This window comes from Aedes aegypti, chromosome 1 (assembly GCF_002204515.2).
Source record: "Aedes aegypti strain LVP_AGWG chromosome 1, AaegL5.0 Primary Assembly, whole genome shotgun sequence".
NCBI classification, from domain to species: domain Eukaryota; kingdom Metazoa; phylum Arthropoda; class Insecta; order Diptera; family Culicidae; genus Aedes; species Aedes aegypti.
In genome coordinates this window covers 155,075,553-155,093,112 of record NC_035107.1, presented here as the reverse complement: position 1 = coordinate 155,093,112, position 17,560 = coordinate 155,075,553, and the positions used below count along the sequence as shown (strand labels likewise).

The 17,560-nt window shown below is 37.3% G+C and overlaps 3 protein-coding genes across 3 annotated transcripts in view; all 3 read right to left on the bottom strand.

Moving 5' to 3' along the window:
• Window positions 1-2,963: 2,963 nt before the first annotated feature.
• On the bottom strand, window positions 2,964-3,504 carry LOC110678598 (GILT-like protein 1). The gene has a single exon (XM_021851660.1). The coding sequence runs from the start codon at window positions 3,487-3,489 to the stop codon at window positions 3,037-3,039; it is 453 nt and encodes a 150-aa protein (XP_021707352.1). The 5' UTR covers window positions 3,490-3,504; the 3' UTR covers window positions 2,964-3,036.
• Window positions 3,505-3,892: 388 nt separating this feature from the next.
• On the bottom strand, window positions 3,893-4,434 carry LOC110678596 (GILT-like protein 1). The gene has a single exon (XM_021851653.1). It carries the CDS (start codon window positions 4,417-4,419, stop codon window positions 3,967-3,969), a length of 453 nt encoding a protein of 150 aa, XP_021707345.1. The 5' UTR covers window positions 4,420-4,434; the 3' UTR covers window positions 3,893-3,966.
• Window positions 4,435-5,521: 1,087 nt separating this feature from the next.
• The window catches only part of LOC5578382 (thymosin beta), a 40,822-nt gene continuing 28,783 nt past the window's right edge, over window positions 5,522-17,560 (bottom strand). The window contains exon 4 of the mRNA XM_001663794.2: window positions 5,522-6,286. Within this exon, the coding sequence (XP_001663844.1) occupies window positions 6,147-6,286 (140 nt within the window). The 3' untranslated portion in view covers window positions 5,522-6,146. The remainder of the gene's footprint in view (window positions 6,287-17,560) is intronic.

The window sequence follows — 17,560 nt, the reverse complement described above, 5'->3', positions numbered from 1 at the left end:
CCAGAATGAAGTGTTGTGCTTGTGGGGAGCACTTGAAGATGGGATGGAAGGTCATTACTTCGCGTGCACGCTTTACTTCTGCTTATCTAAAAAGTTTTATACAATAACCGACCTTAACTTTACTATCTAAATTTATAGTTGCAAATACAATAAGGCGGCATCCACAAATTACGTAACGCTCTAGGGGGAGGGGGGAGTAGGCTCAAGCGTTATGTCTCATACGAAAATTTGAAATTTTTCTTACAAAAAGCGTTACGGAGGGAGGGGAGGGAAAAAAATCAATTTTAGCGTTACGTAATAAATAAACGCTGCCTAATCGTTCTGAGCATACAGTGGGGGTTCGCTGGTTGGAACACGACTGCCTTCCATCTAGCGAATGCGACGGTACTCAGACGTCAAAGTCAGTTTGACATTTTCTGGTAACATTTGAGTGCTTTTTAGTTGGAATATTTTCCAACCAGCGAACATCCAACAATCGAGTCATTCCATGTAGCGGACCCCCAACGAGCGAATCCCCACTGTACTAACATGTCGTCGCGTTAATTCTAACCAGGCTTGGGAACTGTGACCACTATTTACCACAGTTCATCGATTCTGCCAGTCAACCAAAACACAAAGCAGCAGCAGCATCAATCCGCGATGACGGAGGCAATTACCATAGTTGATCATATGCGTGAAGCTCCGATTTTTTTACATGGCAACGCATAGGAAGTCAATTTTCAAATGCTTCTACAAACATTAGAACTAAATTTTATTAAATTCTGTTAAGTGTACGGGATTAGATTTATGCTAAGCTGTAGAATCCGCAGAATATTGAGGAAGAAAAATATAAAAATCAAAATAATGTGTCTATAATGTAGCCCATCAATACTCTATCAACATGTACTGAAAAGAATTTAAATAGCTATTGTAATTAATTTTATATAAGCATTTGAAATTTCACTTCCTATACCTTGCCGGGTTAAATTTTCGACGCTTCACGCATAGAGTAAACTTTTTCCAGATGGCTGCACCGTACCTTCGTTAGAGCGAATACCATCAGGCGTTGCGCTGCCAACACACTGCTTGAATGTTTTTGTCTCTCCACTATAGGCCAGGAGAAGTGGATGAACATGTCATTCATTTATCTGACAATTTTCATACAAAATCTACTTTTTCTCTGCTATAAATTCACTCTAGGTGAACCACTTCCCCTGGCCTATGATCGTTTTCGGGCAGCCATCTCGAGGTGAATGATTGAGCAAAATGTTAAATAATTCAATCGCTAATATATCGCTTCTGTTTTCAACTAATTGAAATCTATTAGCGCTACATAATAGCAAGAGCACAATCATTCCGTTCAAGTTCAATTTCATGCTGCCTTTATCGAGCAAAAATGCAAAACCCCGAAAACCGGAAAAATCGTGTCACCACTGTGCTCGAGTTATTTCGCATTCGGGTTTGAAAAAACGTTGGGAAGAAGAAGATTACAGTTTTGAAGAGTCGTGACATTTGTTTGTTTTGAACGGTCATGGTTTGCTTTGGATTTTGATGGTCGTGTAGAAAAATGTGAATGTCGAGGTGGTAAATGTTTGCTACAGTACATTTCCCATCCCTGATTCTAACATAATGATCTTTTATCTACATCCGTCGAACCAATCTGAATTGTCCTACATTGAAACATTAAGATTTTCGCTCTTTCGGATTCGTTTTTGTTGTTTATCGTCAGTTTTGTTGAGATTTCCTGAATGCCGTACATGGCGTACAGTGATCATTGCCATGGAGTTTCTCGGAAGCATTGTAGGCCAATGCAGCAATATAAAATGTAACAATCACTCACATTTCTTCTCTCCTTATCCTTGTTTTCATATCTAACCCCCGCCATTACAACGAGGAAAAATTCATCGGAGGAGAGGAACAACATGGCGAGATTAGTACATTTTGTTTCGTCCCGTACACTCGTACAAAGTAAATCGAATCAATCCGTAGCAGCTGTCAAATCAACATTTGTTATCATAAGTCGCATAAGATCACAGGTTAGTTCGGTAGAAAATTTACATTCTCGCATTGTATGCTATAGGCCAAGAGAAGTGGATGAACTTGTCATTCATTTTCCTGTCAATTTTCATATGGACCAATGCATGAGTTCACTATTTGACGTTTGAGCGGTGCCGTGTTATTTATGTGGCCATGGCAACGAGTTAATTTGGCACCGCTTAAACGTCAAATTAGTGTACTCGTGCATTAGTCCATGAAATCTACTTTTTCTCTGCTATAAATTCACTCTGGGTGAACCACTTCCCCTGGCCTATTATTCATCACATAACAGATGCACGTATATCGCCTCCACTTTTGAACGTAGAAGGCCTTTTCGCGCCATCTTATAAGTGAAATTTTGCACATACAAAGCCTCCAGGTGATTTCGTTCAGAGTTTATGAATGGAGAGTTGCGGGAAGAGTGATACCAAATCTACCTATCAAACTGTCAAACCGTCTACCTATCGAGCAGACCAGCAAAACAGATAGGGGCTGTTTTCGAAGACGAAGAAGAACAACCATTCAAAGAAGTCTCTTCGCGCAACTCTCCATTCATAGACTCTGATTTCGTTATACGTACATTTTGGTTGTCTGGGTAATCGCCCCGCATAGAAAATTACCGTATATGAAACAGTTGCAAATATAACAAGAGCATAGATATTGTTGTTACCTATTAACGCTATGATCTCCGTAAAGTTCATGTATATTAATGGTAAAACCACAGACAAACAGACGTCACACTCTCATCATTGTCCATCGATCAGCTTTTTAACGGTTGATTCGAAAATATGGTCGGTGGCCAATCCGCCACCCACAACGTTCGCATCGTTTTTGCCCGTGTTGATCCGTCAGCCAAACACATCGATTTTAGCATTGGGCGTACATGTCCTCGTGACCATGATTTTGATTGAGATTGTTCTAAATGTTACGTCTGTTTGTCTGTGGTAAAATCATATTATTAGTCACTCCAATTCAAGTACAGATTTGCTAGTTCCTATCGGCGGTGTTCCAATTCGTTCACTATTGGCATCCAGCAATGGAACTATCCACTCGACACAGAGCGGCCGGGAAGTTTTGGAACGCCAGACTATTCAGCTCGGCGTCGAATTGATTATTGAACGCGAAACTTGGGACAAAGGTCAACGGAATCTGTTGGGTACGACGTTCGGCTTCCAACTGCAGCTGTATTCCCTGGACACCTTCAACGCAGTTCTGCTTCGACACAAGATTCGCTTCAGAACGGAAGGTGCACTCCCATCCGCGAGGATCAGCTTCGAAGCTCATCTGGCAGGAAACGTATGACACCTGTCGGTCCCGATCGGGCAGTTGATTCAGAACACACGACTGGATACTATTTCCTTCGCATTCCAAAGCTCCATGTTGGCATTCGAAAGACGCTCCACCGTTGATACTCCTAGCCTTGCCGAATGGGATGAACTCCAGAATAAATCGTAATGAAACGAGTAATTTCATAAATAAACTTATCTGCGCTAGTTTTACTGACCTCGAACTAGAGAACCATCGCTACTCCCGAGGTCTAACAGAATGAAATATGTTTAAATTGAATTGAATTTACTGCCAATTCCTGTCGATTTGATGACATATTTCAGCGAAACATTTCAACCAAATCGCCATATAAAAACCGAGTGTTCGGAATATGGGTCTGTTCGGAATTTGAGACAAAAGGTACCTTATTTTGTAATTTTTCACTTTCTTCCCTGTTTTTTTTCTCATGAGTCGTAAACTCCCCTTGGGCGAAAAAAAAAACACCGAGTAAACCGGGACAAGATGAAACGGTGATAAAATAGCAAGTAATGACAATGACCATGATTTTGATTGAGATTTGTTCTAAATGTTACGTCTGTTTGTCTGTGGTAAAATCATATTATTAGTCACTCCAATTCAAGTACAGATTTGCTAGTTCCTATCGGCGGTGTTCCAATTCGTTCACTATTGGCATCCAGCAATGGAACTATCCACTCGACACAGAGCGGCCGGGAAGTTTTGGAACGCCAGACTATTCAGCTCGGCGTCGAATTGATTATTGAACGCGAAACTTGGGACAAAGGTCAACGGAATCTGTTGGGTACGACGTTCGGCTTCCAACTGCAGCTGTATTCCCTGGACACCTTCAACGCAGTTCTGCTTCGACACAAGATCCGCTTCAGAACGGAAGGTGCACTCCCATCCGCGAGGATCAGCTTCGAAGCTCATCTGGCAGGAAACGTATGACACCTGTCGGTCCCGATCGGGCAGTTGATTCAGAACACACGACTGGATACTATTTCCTTCGCATTCCAAAGCTCCATGTTGGCATTCGAAAGACGCTCCACCGTTGATACTCCTAGCCTTGCCGAATGGGATGAACTCCAGAATAAATCGTAATGAAACGAGTAATTTCATAAATAAACTTATCTGCGCTAGTTTTACTGACCTCGAACTAGAGAACCATCGCTACTCCCGAGGTCTAACAGAATGAAATATGTTTAAATTGAATTGAATTTACTGCCAATTCCTGTCGATTTGATGACATATTTCAGCGAAACATTTCAACCAAATCGCCATATAAAAACCGAGTGTTCGGAATATGGGTCTGTTCGGAATTTGAGACAAAAGGTACCTTATTTTGTAATTTTTCACTTTCTTCCCTGTTTTTTTTTCTCATGAGTCGTAAACTCCCCTTGGGCGAAAAAAAAAAACACCGAGTAAACCGGGACAAGATGAAACGGTGATAAAATAGCAAGTAATGACAATGACAATGTGAAATATTATAATGAAGAAAAATGTATCTGCCCACACATGCAGTTAAGAAATAAAATAATTTTAAGACAACCCTGATAACATTTTTTGACATCACCCTCAAAACTTCGCATTTAATTTTTTACCATCCGTGTCAACTTTCCCCGATGGTAATGATAATTTTAAGATCAAGGAATTTTCAAACCCTTCCCCAAACGAGGAACTTTAGATTCTATCAATATTGAGTATCACACATTTCCGCAAGAAATAACGCAAGTCGTTGACGTTAAATCAACGGAAATCGTTAACGCTAACGTTAATCAACGGCTCGGAAAAAATAACGGAAAATTCGCTAATCGTTACAATTAACGTTAACGAATTAATCGTTGATTAACGTTAACAACCCTGGTAGATACGGTACAAATTTTAAAAAACTTCGCAAAGCATGATCTGACAACCGCTGCTCTACAGGATATAACAATTATTAGGCTGACTAATCAACAGGCCCCTAAGAGAAATTGAATCGTGAATAGTTTAGAAATGACCCAAGTAACCATGCTGCTCAAGCTGTATAAATACGGTGTATGTTAAGCTACAATTACTGTAAGATATGGTGTTCAATTCAATTAAAGTTGATTGAAAATGGGAAAGGGCCCCACTGGAGCCATAATGAAATTATTATTTACAGCATGGGCAGCATAGTTACTTAGGGATGCTTTATTTGATTTAGTGAATTTCAGGAGTTTCGGAGGCTAGAATACTCACGTTTTGTTTATACATTTTATTCGTCAGTTAGTATCAAAAGTCTAATGCTATATTTTGTTCCATAAAATTTAGTCTTTTCCGTTTGAATTCGTTTCCATGAATTACTTTTTGTCAGTTTTACTGATACTGAAGCGATTTGATACTTTCATACATCCTCATTATTAGATTTTTGCACAACAACGCAATGAAGCTTCTGAAATATGTATCTTGGTAACATGTAAACATATTTGTATGAAAAGCATTTTTAATGACCATTTAAGTGATAGGAATAATACTGCATCTGTTAATTGCAGCAAATCATTTTATTTTACTCCGCTCTCGGTATCATGATATTGAACCAACTTAATCTATTTTTGAAATGCACAAAGGATCTCAATCAAATTGATAATCACTACTGGTGTCATGGTTTTAAAAATAACTCAATATGAAAAAGGATAAAAGTCCCAAATTGTAGACAGCACTGTTTCCAAAATTATGTGTTACCGTTGATGAATTAATATTTATAAAATAATTTGATAGTGATTGATCAATAGAATTAAGTCCTGTAATGGACGCACATTTAGTAATATTACTATGCGGTAAAATGAAATGGTCTCCTTAATTGCTGATGGTTTTTTTTGGAACAATTAAGCTTTTTTTTCTTCTTCGATCGTTTCTTTGGTTGGCAATGGATTTTTTTCATGTGTTTCGGTATGTTTCAACTTGGAAGTGTCGAACGATTCGATGCAATTAATTAAGTTTTTCTGACCCTTTTCTTGTTGGATAGCTGAAAATAAAAAAAAATAGTCTTTTTAACATATACATAGATACTTTTTGATATAAACGACTTATAATCGCACATTCAACATATTTACCAACGCTCAAAATTGCAATTTCGACTTTTTTTGTATATAAACCACACCCAAGTAATCATGCTGCACAAGGTTCAATTTATGCATAAAAACGGTGAGCTAGCATTACTGAATAGTATATGTATATTACTGTATATGTACAATTAAAGATGATTTAAAATAGGAAAGGGCCCCATATTGAATTTTTAGCTTGTAACATTAACTTGACATTTGGAGTTAATGTTACAAGCTATAAATTCAATGTGGCTCTAGTGGGGATTTCTTCTTCTTGGCATTAACATCCCCACTGGGACAGATCCGGCTACTTAGTATTCTTATGAGCACTTGCTCAGTTATTAACTGAGAGCTTTTTTTGCCAAAGTTGCCATTTTCGCATTCGTATATCGTGTGGCAGGTACGATGATAAGGGGAGTACTGGGACTTTTAATCTGCCCTAAGCTCCTGCCCAACATTTGCTTTTATAAGCCTCTATTACATTCATCACACAGACGTTCCTAAGCAATGTTGCTCAAATGGTCACTGTGTACCCTAGCAGCAATCAACCCTTGCCGTAGTTTTGCAGTCTAGTATTCCAGACTAGTATAAAACTATGATAAGACTTGAAATGCTACCAAAGTGGGTGAAGTGAAGAACGAAATAGTTTTATTGAAAGGTGTTCATTCCCCATTTCATTTCATCAGTCACTGTCACATAACTATCACTGTCACATAACTATCGTCACTTTTGTTTTCAACACTATCACTAATATCACCGATTATCACTCATTAACTTTCGTAATATTTATTTATTTATTTATTTATTTATTTTTCGTCAATCAATAGTAGACTACACGTTTACTTAATTCTATGTTGTATTATATCTTAAGGAATTAAAATATTGTCTTAGCTTTGTTCGCGACATGGTCAGATCAATTTCTGTGCAATGCTGATTATAAAGCGACATCATTCGATTCATTGGGCCTAATTTTGCATAGTTAGTTCGATGATTATTTGATGCAAACAAATTCCGATTTCTTAACTGTCTAGCGGGCGTGTAGAAATTCAAACATGATAAAAGATGGGTGGAATCAATACGCTGCGATACAATATCATTGACAAATGAAATCATGGCTATTTCGCGACGCTCATTTAAAGTTTGAATATCGATAAGCATGCATCGAGCCTCGTATGATGGCAGTGGAAACGTTGTCCAGCCTAATTTGCGTAAGGCATATAAAAGAAATTGCTTCTGTACTGATTCAATTCTATCACCATGTGTTTTTATATGCGGAGACCACACAATACTACAATATTCTAGAACTGATCTTACATAAGCAATGTACAAGGTTTTAATCGTATATGGATCCCGAAAATTGTAGCTAAAACGCTTAATAAAGCTCAACATATTGGTTGCTTTATGGATAATCGTATTATAATGATCAGTAAAGGTAAGTTTAGAATCTAATATGACACCTAAATCTCTAATCTTATCGCACTTTTGAACAATTTGATTTCCTAAAGAGACAGTAATCTGTGGTGTATTCCCGTTTTCTGCTATATGTGATTAAATTACATTTTTTGACGTTTAATTGAAGTAAGCTTTTGCTACACCATTTATCAAATATACTTATTTCATTCAGATATATGTCGCTATCTTTGTTGCTATTGATTTCCATATAAAGTTTCATATCGTCGGCATAAATCAGAATTTTAAGATGTTTAAGCACATATGAAATATCGTTAACAAATAATATAAATAACAATGGACCTAAATGCGAACCCTGGGGAACTCCTGATGTAACGTGAACAGGTTTAGACATTTTTCCCTCAAATCTAACTATTTGTTGGCGATCTGTTAAATAAGATTCAATCCAGTTGAGGAGTCTCATCGCAATTCCCATTTTATTGAGCTTGAAATCAACATAGGAATGTCTAGTCTGTCAAATGCCTTACTAAAATCGGTGTAAAGTGATTCGACGTGGTTACCTCTATCCATTGCATTCAAAGTGTAATTTACAAATTCCAGAAGGTTTGTTGTAGTAGAACGACCTTTATAGAAACCATGTTGTGTATTCGTTATTCTATGTTTTATTTGGCTGAACACATTTTTATTTATAATTGATTCAAATAGTTTCGGAATGGATGAAATAATAGCAATTCCACGATAATTTCGAACATCAGATTTTCTACCAGACTTGTAAATGGGTATGAGATACGATCTTTTCCATTCTTTTGGAAATCTGCTCATTTCAAGTGACATGTTGAATAGCCAAAAATAATGGTGCTGTAAATTCATTAGCTAAGTTTTTCAGTAAAATAGGTGGGATTCCATCTGGCCCTGATCCTTTGGTGGAATCTAAATTCTTCAGTCCTGTTAAAATGTCCTGTACCAGTATTTGACTTACACCGATATCGCTTGTGAAATCAGGAAAAACTAGTAAAATATTCAAAGTCACGATCTTTATCCGAAAAGTTAGTAAAAGTCTCTTGGAAAAAAGTAGCAAAAAGATTGCACATACCATCTGGATTATCTGCTGCTCTATCATCCAATGTCATTTTAGATGGAAAATTGTTGGACTTCATCTTCGATTTAGCATAATTGAAGAAATTCCTAGGGCAAGATTTTAAATCATTTTCTATTTTTGTGTTGTACTCTTCAAGTGCAGCGGATATGGCTTGATTAAGTTGGTTGACAATATACAAATAATTTTCTAAACTTTCTCGAGATTTTTGTTGCCTGTAAATTTTATGAGCCTTTTGCTTACGATTTTTTAAATTAGTTATTTGCTTATTAATCCAAACAGGGTTTTTCGACCCATTTCTACGACGTCTTCGCAATAGAGGAACTTCCATCTGAATAATTTCCGACAAAATTGAATAAAAAACCGTCACTGCACTTTCTAAATCTCCTTGGTTTTTCAAAACGGATTGCCAATCTATTCTATTTAATTTTCGTTTAATTCCGTCATAATTGGCGTTTTTATAATCAAAGAAATTCTCAAAGTCACAGTTGTCAGAATTGTGATTATTGTGAACAAAAATTGAGTACTCAATAGCTGTGTGAAATGCTTCATTTTTCCATAGTGGAGAAACAGATTCATTCACACAGAAATCTTCCATAATGTTTGAGAATAAGAAGTCCAAATAACAGTTTTGCCGGTTTTTCACATGATTTATTTGATTTAAACCTAAAAATGCAGCTTTTTCAAAAATAAATTGTAATGATTCGTTTTCACCGACAACCGGAAGCAGAATGCTTTCGTTTTCGGAATCACGAATAAAATCAGCATTACGCTGATTAAAGTCGCCATAGATATGCACTTTGAATTCTGGAGATAACTGGGATACGATTTCTTCAGCAGTTTGAAAGAAAATTTCATATGATGATTTGCAAGCTTGGTCTGGCGGAAAATACACAGAAGCAAATATATGTGTTTCTCCCGGCGATGTGTGCTTTCACCCACACATGTTCAAATTCTTTATGTTTTGATGAAATTATTAATTCTGAATTGAATTTAGTAGATATTGCGATGAGAACTCCACCACCAGACATTCTTTGGGTAAGGACCAAATCTCGGTCGTCTCTGAATACATTAAAACTATTACCAAAAACTTCTTCACTTTTAATTTTTTCATTCCAACTAGTTTCAGTGCCCATAACAACTGAGAAGGATGAAGTTAGAATTCTTTTATAAATTTCGTTCATTTTAGATGCACTCTTCATGCGATTAAAATTTTGGCAATATACTAAAATTTCGGTAGCATTTGCTTCTGAAGAAGTTGATGGTAACACATCCCTTTGCATAACAATATTTGAAAGTTCAGATCTATCATTAGATACATTGTCATTATTTAAAATATTACCAACTGGTTGTTCATCAGCCACGATTGGATCGTCAGGGTCTACGTCTGAAGACTGCGTCAAGTTGATCGAAAACACGTTTTTTCACAGGAGCACGAGGAACAATGCTGCGAAAAGGAGTTTCTTTAAGGCAGGACCAAACAACCAGTTGGAACTAGAGGTTGAGCACGAAGGGAATGCATCATCGACAGGATACGGATTCAAAATTTCGCCTCTCTGAAATTTGATCCCACATTGCTTAACTGGAGGCTTGGAAAAAGTCAGCTTTGCTGCTGCGAGTAAATCCTTATCCGAGGGAAGACCAGTAGAAACCGCTCCATTGCTTCTGCGCTTCATGTTGCTATCGTTGTAGTTGAACCATTTTTGTGAGGTATTATTTTCGCGTTCATTTTTACTTCTGGTGTGCTTGGAGGGAGTTTTTGAAAAAATGGTGTTTGTTTTTCGATTGGTACTGTTGTTATGGCCTCTGTGTTTATTCGCTTTCTTCCGTTTTTGGGCCTTTTCCTTAGGTTTTTGCTGTGATGCACGACACTGCTGACGATTGTCATATTCTGTCCAATCAGAGCGCCAAACCTTTTTTGTTCCTAGCAGACGCCAACCTGCAGTGCCATTCGAATTTCTGCCTGGGTTCAAAGTTTCGATTCCTTGATCAGCCAACTCATCTAAAAGGCTAGGGGGTGACTCATCTTCCACGAATCGAACAGCGCCAATGTTGGTTTGTGGTGAGTTAACAGTATCGATTAAAACTTTAACTTCACTCAAAATTTCATTGCCGATCGATTGCATTTCAACTATCGCATCCGTTGTCATGTGTGGCTGACTGGCATTATGATCGTTGCAATGAGCAGCCATCTCAATGGTTAGACTGCTCAGTGACTGGACTTCAGAACAGATCTTTTTTAGTTCGCCGGTTAGATCTGTAGTCAACGTTTCAACAAAATCTTCAATGTGCTGTTTTGAAGATTTCATAGATATGTCTAAAAGCCCGGTCAAATGATTTTTTATTGCGAGTAAATCACTGTTGGGCGTATCAGTTTTTATTGTTGAGTTTTTTTCAGCCACACGCGATAATGCCGACACAGCATTTGAGACGATCGACGATGTGCTGTTGTTAATACTCAGCACCGATTCCTTTAGTTGAAGCTCAATTTGGTCAAATAAATCCTCCATTGCACTGAGCTTTTTTAGATCGGCGGCTACTCGAAGATTGGCGTCAGTTTGTGCCCTAATTGAATCGATTAGCTGCTGCTGTTGATGGAGCACTTTGCGGGTGTCAATTCCGTTTTTCAAATGATGCTGGCAATCGCCGCAGAGAGGTACCATAAATGATAAAATAAAACTCTCCTGATGGCGTTGCACACCAATGCATGCCGCGTGGTAATTTTTACAGCAGAACTCGCACTTCCATAGGAAGCGATCGTCACTGATGTTGCATGATTTAACACTACACTGCATTTTTACCGGTCGCGCGCGATGTTTGTAAACAGCAAAAAAAAAATTAATTTAAAATAACTACGGAGCGCTTAAAAATGCGTCTACACCCGACGACTGACTCAACTGAACGATATACATCATATATGTATACTTTCCATTATATCACTTCACTTTCACAGCTACAATTATTTTTTATCAAAATTAAATCACACTTCTTTCATAATAATTCATTTTTGTTACCATTTACTATCTGTTATCATAACTAAATAATTAAAAAAATAATCAAACTACGATTTAGCACTACGATCAAGAAAGTTACAGTAGAAAAAATAAATTCACTTCGATAAATTTTACTGCACTCGCTGTCATTATGAACACTTTTATTATGAATGTGTTAGGAACTAAGCAATAGTTTTTATATTCAGAGAAATGATTGCAGATAATAATAACAATAATTAAACTAGTAGCATAGACAAACAGACGTACCACTGAGGGTTCATAATTCATATTAGTATTATTATGTAAGTGTTTTTAACAAAATTTTCGCAATCACTTTCAATGAAATTTTCAAATATTTTCATCACACATTTCTTCAAATATCATTATTAGCACCCTCACAATCACTAATTTTAAAACGACGAGTGCAACGCACAGTTCCACCAAACACCCATACTTATGTTGCATTACAAAACGATTGATCACACGTTAGCTTTGAAACTTAACCACCATTACTGACTAGAACAAAGGATGCTACAGCTCGTGTAAACGAACTGAAACATCAACAACCAGCACTGGTTTATAAGTAACTACTGAGTCCTGGCGGTCCCTCCGTTCGAAGAGGACCTGATAATATGCCGAAACATATTAACAGATCCTCCGCCTGAATGCAGCCGTTTCATGAAAATCATGAACCGTTAGAGGTGTGCCAAAGTATTGGGAAGGTGATATGTTTCACAGACGAATATTATTATGGTGCACCTTCTACTTTGGCACCGTCAAACCCTGTGATCGTGGCCAGGGATAATTTTGATAATTTTTAATTCGTGATCAAACGCCATTACCCCTTCGCAGAATCGCTAGTGTTTGGAGCCAGGCTTTGGAAAATTTAACGATCATTGACACACGAGCCGTAATTTCATCCCATTTATCTGCCTGCATTCATGCAACACGCATGACATGTATCGTTCGTGGAAGGTTATGAGCCGTAAACAAGACAGACACACACCACCCACTGGTTGGCGCCGATCACTGTGTGTCAACACTTGTAACATAAGCTGACACATTTTTATTCTGATCAAGAAACAGAGGCGAATATTTTCCATTTTCTGTGCTATGTTTGCAACCAAAGGGGTGTTCAATTGTCCAATAGATTATAATTAGGTTGTTAAAGGCTGCATTATCAGTATATATGAAAATTATTACCAATTTTATGCAAAACATAAATCACCCGAACGACTCGATACTGTTGCAGTCTGTGAGAGTTGCTGCTCTCGAACGCTCTCGTGCTACGTACCAAACGAGAGAGTGAATGTTTACATTCATAGGGCTCTCCGAATGCGATGTGCCACGAACTGTTATGGTTCGCAAACTGTAAACACTCTCCGAATATGGTTCGGCTTATTCTGATCGAAATCCAAACACTGTTTGGAGCTGATGTTTTCTTTCCAAATTGCGAAATCATCACCTCTAATTTGTATTCTAATACCCTCCCTTCTCCCTGAGTCTATGAATGGAGAGTTGCGCGAAGAGTGAAACCAAATCTACCTATCGAACTTTCAAACCGTCTACCTTTCGAGCAGACCAGCAGAACAGATAGGGACTATTTTCGAAGATGAAGAAGAACAACCATTCAAAGAAGCCTCTTCGCGCAACTCTCCATTCATAGACTCTGCCTTTTCCGTTGAACAGTCAATATCTGACAATATTTACATCACTTGAAATCAAGTCATGCTCACAGATCTACTTACTTCCAACTTACGGAATAGTGATATGATAACCTCTCGCGCAGAAGATCATGTATTAAATCAAAATTTGTCAATGCACACTTTTTTATGATTTTTTCAAATGTGTTTTATGTCGATAAGCCGAAATTAATCTTCCCAGATGTGCCGATAAAGCAGAAAACATTTGAATCAACATTGCAAAATATTGAATCCTAAATGGAAATTGTTCTGAATCAACTGAAATGTAGCTATTTTTTGAAGTTTGACGTTTGTAAATTTAATTATAAATGTAGTTGTTAATAACTATGAGGTGTAGTTATATCCAACAATATAAAGTCAAATCAACTATATTAAAAGTTATCTCCCAAATAACCTATGAATATTGTTGATTTGACCAGATATATAATTACGAACACCATATTTTGTTCTCCGTGTATCTTATGACAAAATGCGAAATCGTGCACTCAGAAATAAAAATGATCACCGAATTACTAAAGTTTATGCATTAATGACTATTTTCTATCTCTCTTTTTCATTCAGCTGTGATTTTTCACACTAACTGTTATTTCGACTGGGTTGAAGCTAATCGATGCTTCAACCTAGCTGAATTGATAAGGCAGCATCCATTTATTACGTAATGCTAAAATTGGAAATTTTCAACTTCCTTCACCCTCCTCCGTTTGTATGAACATTTTCAAAATTTTGTATGAGTCGTAACGCGTAGGCCTACGCACCCCCTTCCCCCTCGAGCGTTACGTAATTTATGGATGGTGCCCAAGTAGCATAGAAGATCCCAGCAGTATGAAAGGGAGGCAGATAGAAAGTAGTTATTATGGGAAGGCGGGGCAATATGGGTCACTAGACTGATACAAATTTGGAAGTTTCTGCTCCCCTATGCTTAAACGGTGTATAATGAAAATAATTCTCCCAAAGTTTTAAGTGATTTGAAAAAAAAATTGGTTTTGCACACGCCATTTGAAGTTTATATGAAAGTTACTATGGAAAAGGCTAACATTTTGTGTTCAGTTCTCTAACTGTTCTTCATGATAATCTATGGAAAAGTGAACCAATTATTCTCATGCGAACTCTTCCCAGCTACAACTTTGCCGGAGACCACATTTCGATAGGACGTAAGGATAATTTGTTATTATTTATAACAAAGTCTAAATCAAGCTGAGATGATCATTCCATTACTTTCAGAGCAACACTACTTTTTTGCTGTAGAACATAGTAGCCAGGTTGCCTGCCGAACAGTTGATGAAGCATGTAGAACGCATACCCACTTTATAATGGAGTATAACCATTTATCCTGACGTCCAATCAAAATGAGGTGTTCTGCTGGGAAGATTTCACATAAGAAGAGTTTGTTCACTTTTTCATAAAACATTACGACGAAGAGATAAAAGGCTGAACACAACAGCTTGGCGTTTTCCATAGCAATATAAACTGCATATAATTCCATATAAATTCCATATAAACTTCAAATGGCGTGTGCACAGTCAAATATCGTCCGAATCATTTCAAACTTTGGGAGAATGCTTTTTACCATAATAATAATCGTTTAAGCATAGGGGAGCCAAAATTTAAAAATCTGTATCACTCTAATGTGTCACCCTCCATTTGACGCTAAAAAACGATTTTGATCCCGATAACATTAGGACCTCATAAAGTATGCTTCAACTTGCCACCACCGTAAAAACCGTGCGAAAATCTAATTACTTCATATATTTATGAAAATCTGAAATGTTTATGCGACTACGAAAATCTTATGAGATTTTGGATGTAAAAATAGGCTTTGCATAAAGTTTTGTTTTTTGTTTTCATGTTTTTTACAGCAGTTCATTCTTCCACTATCTATAGGCATGATGTGCATTGATTCTAAATTTTTTTTTTAAATAAAACAGAACTTATGTAAAACAACGGGCAATATGGTCGAAACAACGGGGCAGCCGGCCAAAGCTATCTGATCACGAAAATAGGCAATACATGCCAATATCGTCACCGCACGTGATGTTAATTAAAATAAGAATTTTTAACTTGTTAAACTCATTTGAACGATAATGTTCGAAAAATGAAGCTTTTAGAATCATAATTTATTGAACTGTCAGCAAAACATACAATTTCATGATTCAAATCAGACTTCAATTCAGTTTTTGTACAAAACTCTCTCATACATATTGTCTTCTTCTACATTATGTCTTGGACACGATTTTTCTAATTAAAATAATAAGATTTATTATGGTGGCTCATATCGCTCCGTAAGAAGGACCATTTCACCCCATATAGTGTAAAATCAAACACAAAATTATGTTTTTCAAAAATGTTGTAATTGTAATTGCTCAATCCACACCCTGGCAGACAATTATCCGCCCATCTAGACACGGGCTGGGTGAGGACCTATCAAGCCTCCCCCGTTAACATGTCCTATACCGTTTAGCACACCGGGATCTTCCACAAGCAGGCGCCGGAATTAAAGCGGTCCCACAAGCTTCAGATACATTAAATAGATATAGTCCCTCTGGCACTAAACCGAATGGCGCCCTCCGCTTCACCACTAGTACTGCTTCCCCACACGCCAAGCACAATATCGAAAGTAGCGCGTTGTATAGCAAATACAGTACACCACCTCCGACACTATGCCAAATGTACAGGAAAAACAGCACCAGTAAGAAAGCGGAAGGCGCACCACTCGGTTCAGTGCCAGAAGGACTATAAGTATAACGAAGAAGAAATGAAAAGATAGTAGAGTTGGTTCGGTTATTTGATTGCTGAAACGAAAAAAACAGAAAAAAAAACAGAAACAAAGTGTTAACATTAAAACGGGGTTTTATAATTGACAAATGTATCGATAGTTTCTCATCTGTTACGTTTCCTTATCGTAGCGCTGTCGATTTTTTCCATCTCCAGGGTGTTCGTCTCCGCTCGAGCAATGAGGACCATGATGAAATGAGAATATAAAAATGTGAGCATTAGTGTTGATCTAGTAATAGATTAATTTAAACTGCTTTTCATGTGCTAAGTAACTTGTAAACTCCTACTCAATTATGTTTTGTTGGCCTACACGTTTTATTTAGACACAATTTTTATTTCGAAAACTATTTGGATCCGAGATTTTAGGTGCAGATTGAGCATGTTTGATAAAACAAGCATCCTGTTTTCAGTAAAAGAATGTTCAAGAAGTTGATGATTCTGTTATTTATACTGGCTACATACAAGAATTCACTATTGATGTAATATATGGATATTGAAAGTTCCAACGCGCGATTATAATACTTCAGTTTTCGTGCTGTTGTATTGGTGTAAGTAGTGGGAAACCAATCAGTTTGGTGATTCTAACGGTAACAAATAGCAAGACGAAAGGAAAGTTGATAATCTATCATCATTATGATTTCAGTCCTAATTTCATGATCCGTTTAATAAATTCCGCGTATGATTCGGCAATTTTAACAATTTATACATGTGTATTCGAAGAAAACAGACTACGAGCATTTATTACCTGTTGCAAGGTTCCTAAGTGATCAGATATTTATCATTTTCTACAGCCTAATTTAATAATACCTACATTGGGTTGTAACAAAAATTTGATCTTGGGATGTTGATTTGCCTCCTAATCATAGTTTCGACAATAGTCACATGCTTACTATCCCTTATGGCAGTGTTGTTGATTCTATTGTCTATCGCTCATCAGTTTCGCGCCACCCGGCAGGGACTTGGTCCTATGTACCCAATACTCTGCTGTGTCTTAACTTCACGCAATACATTCTGTAGATGTGTGATACAGTTTGCGGAATATTATGATTTATCACTTCGTTCAGATGGAAAATTCTGTTATGGTACCATATTCACATATCAGATAACTCCCACCTGGAACGATGTAATACATCGGAGACATGTAGATTCAGATGTATGTATACGATCTATGCCTAGTTCGGCTCTGATCGACAGGCAATCAGTGTATTCAGTTTTTCAACT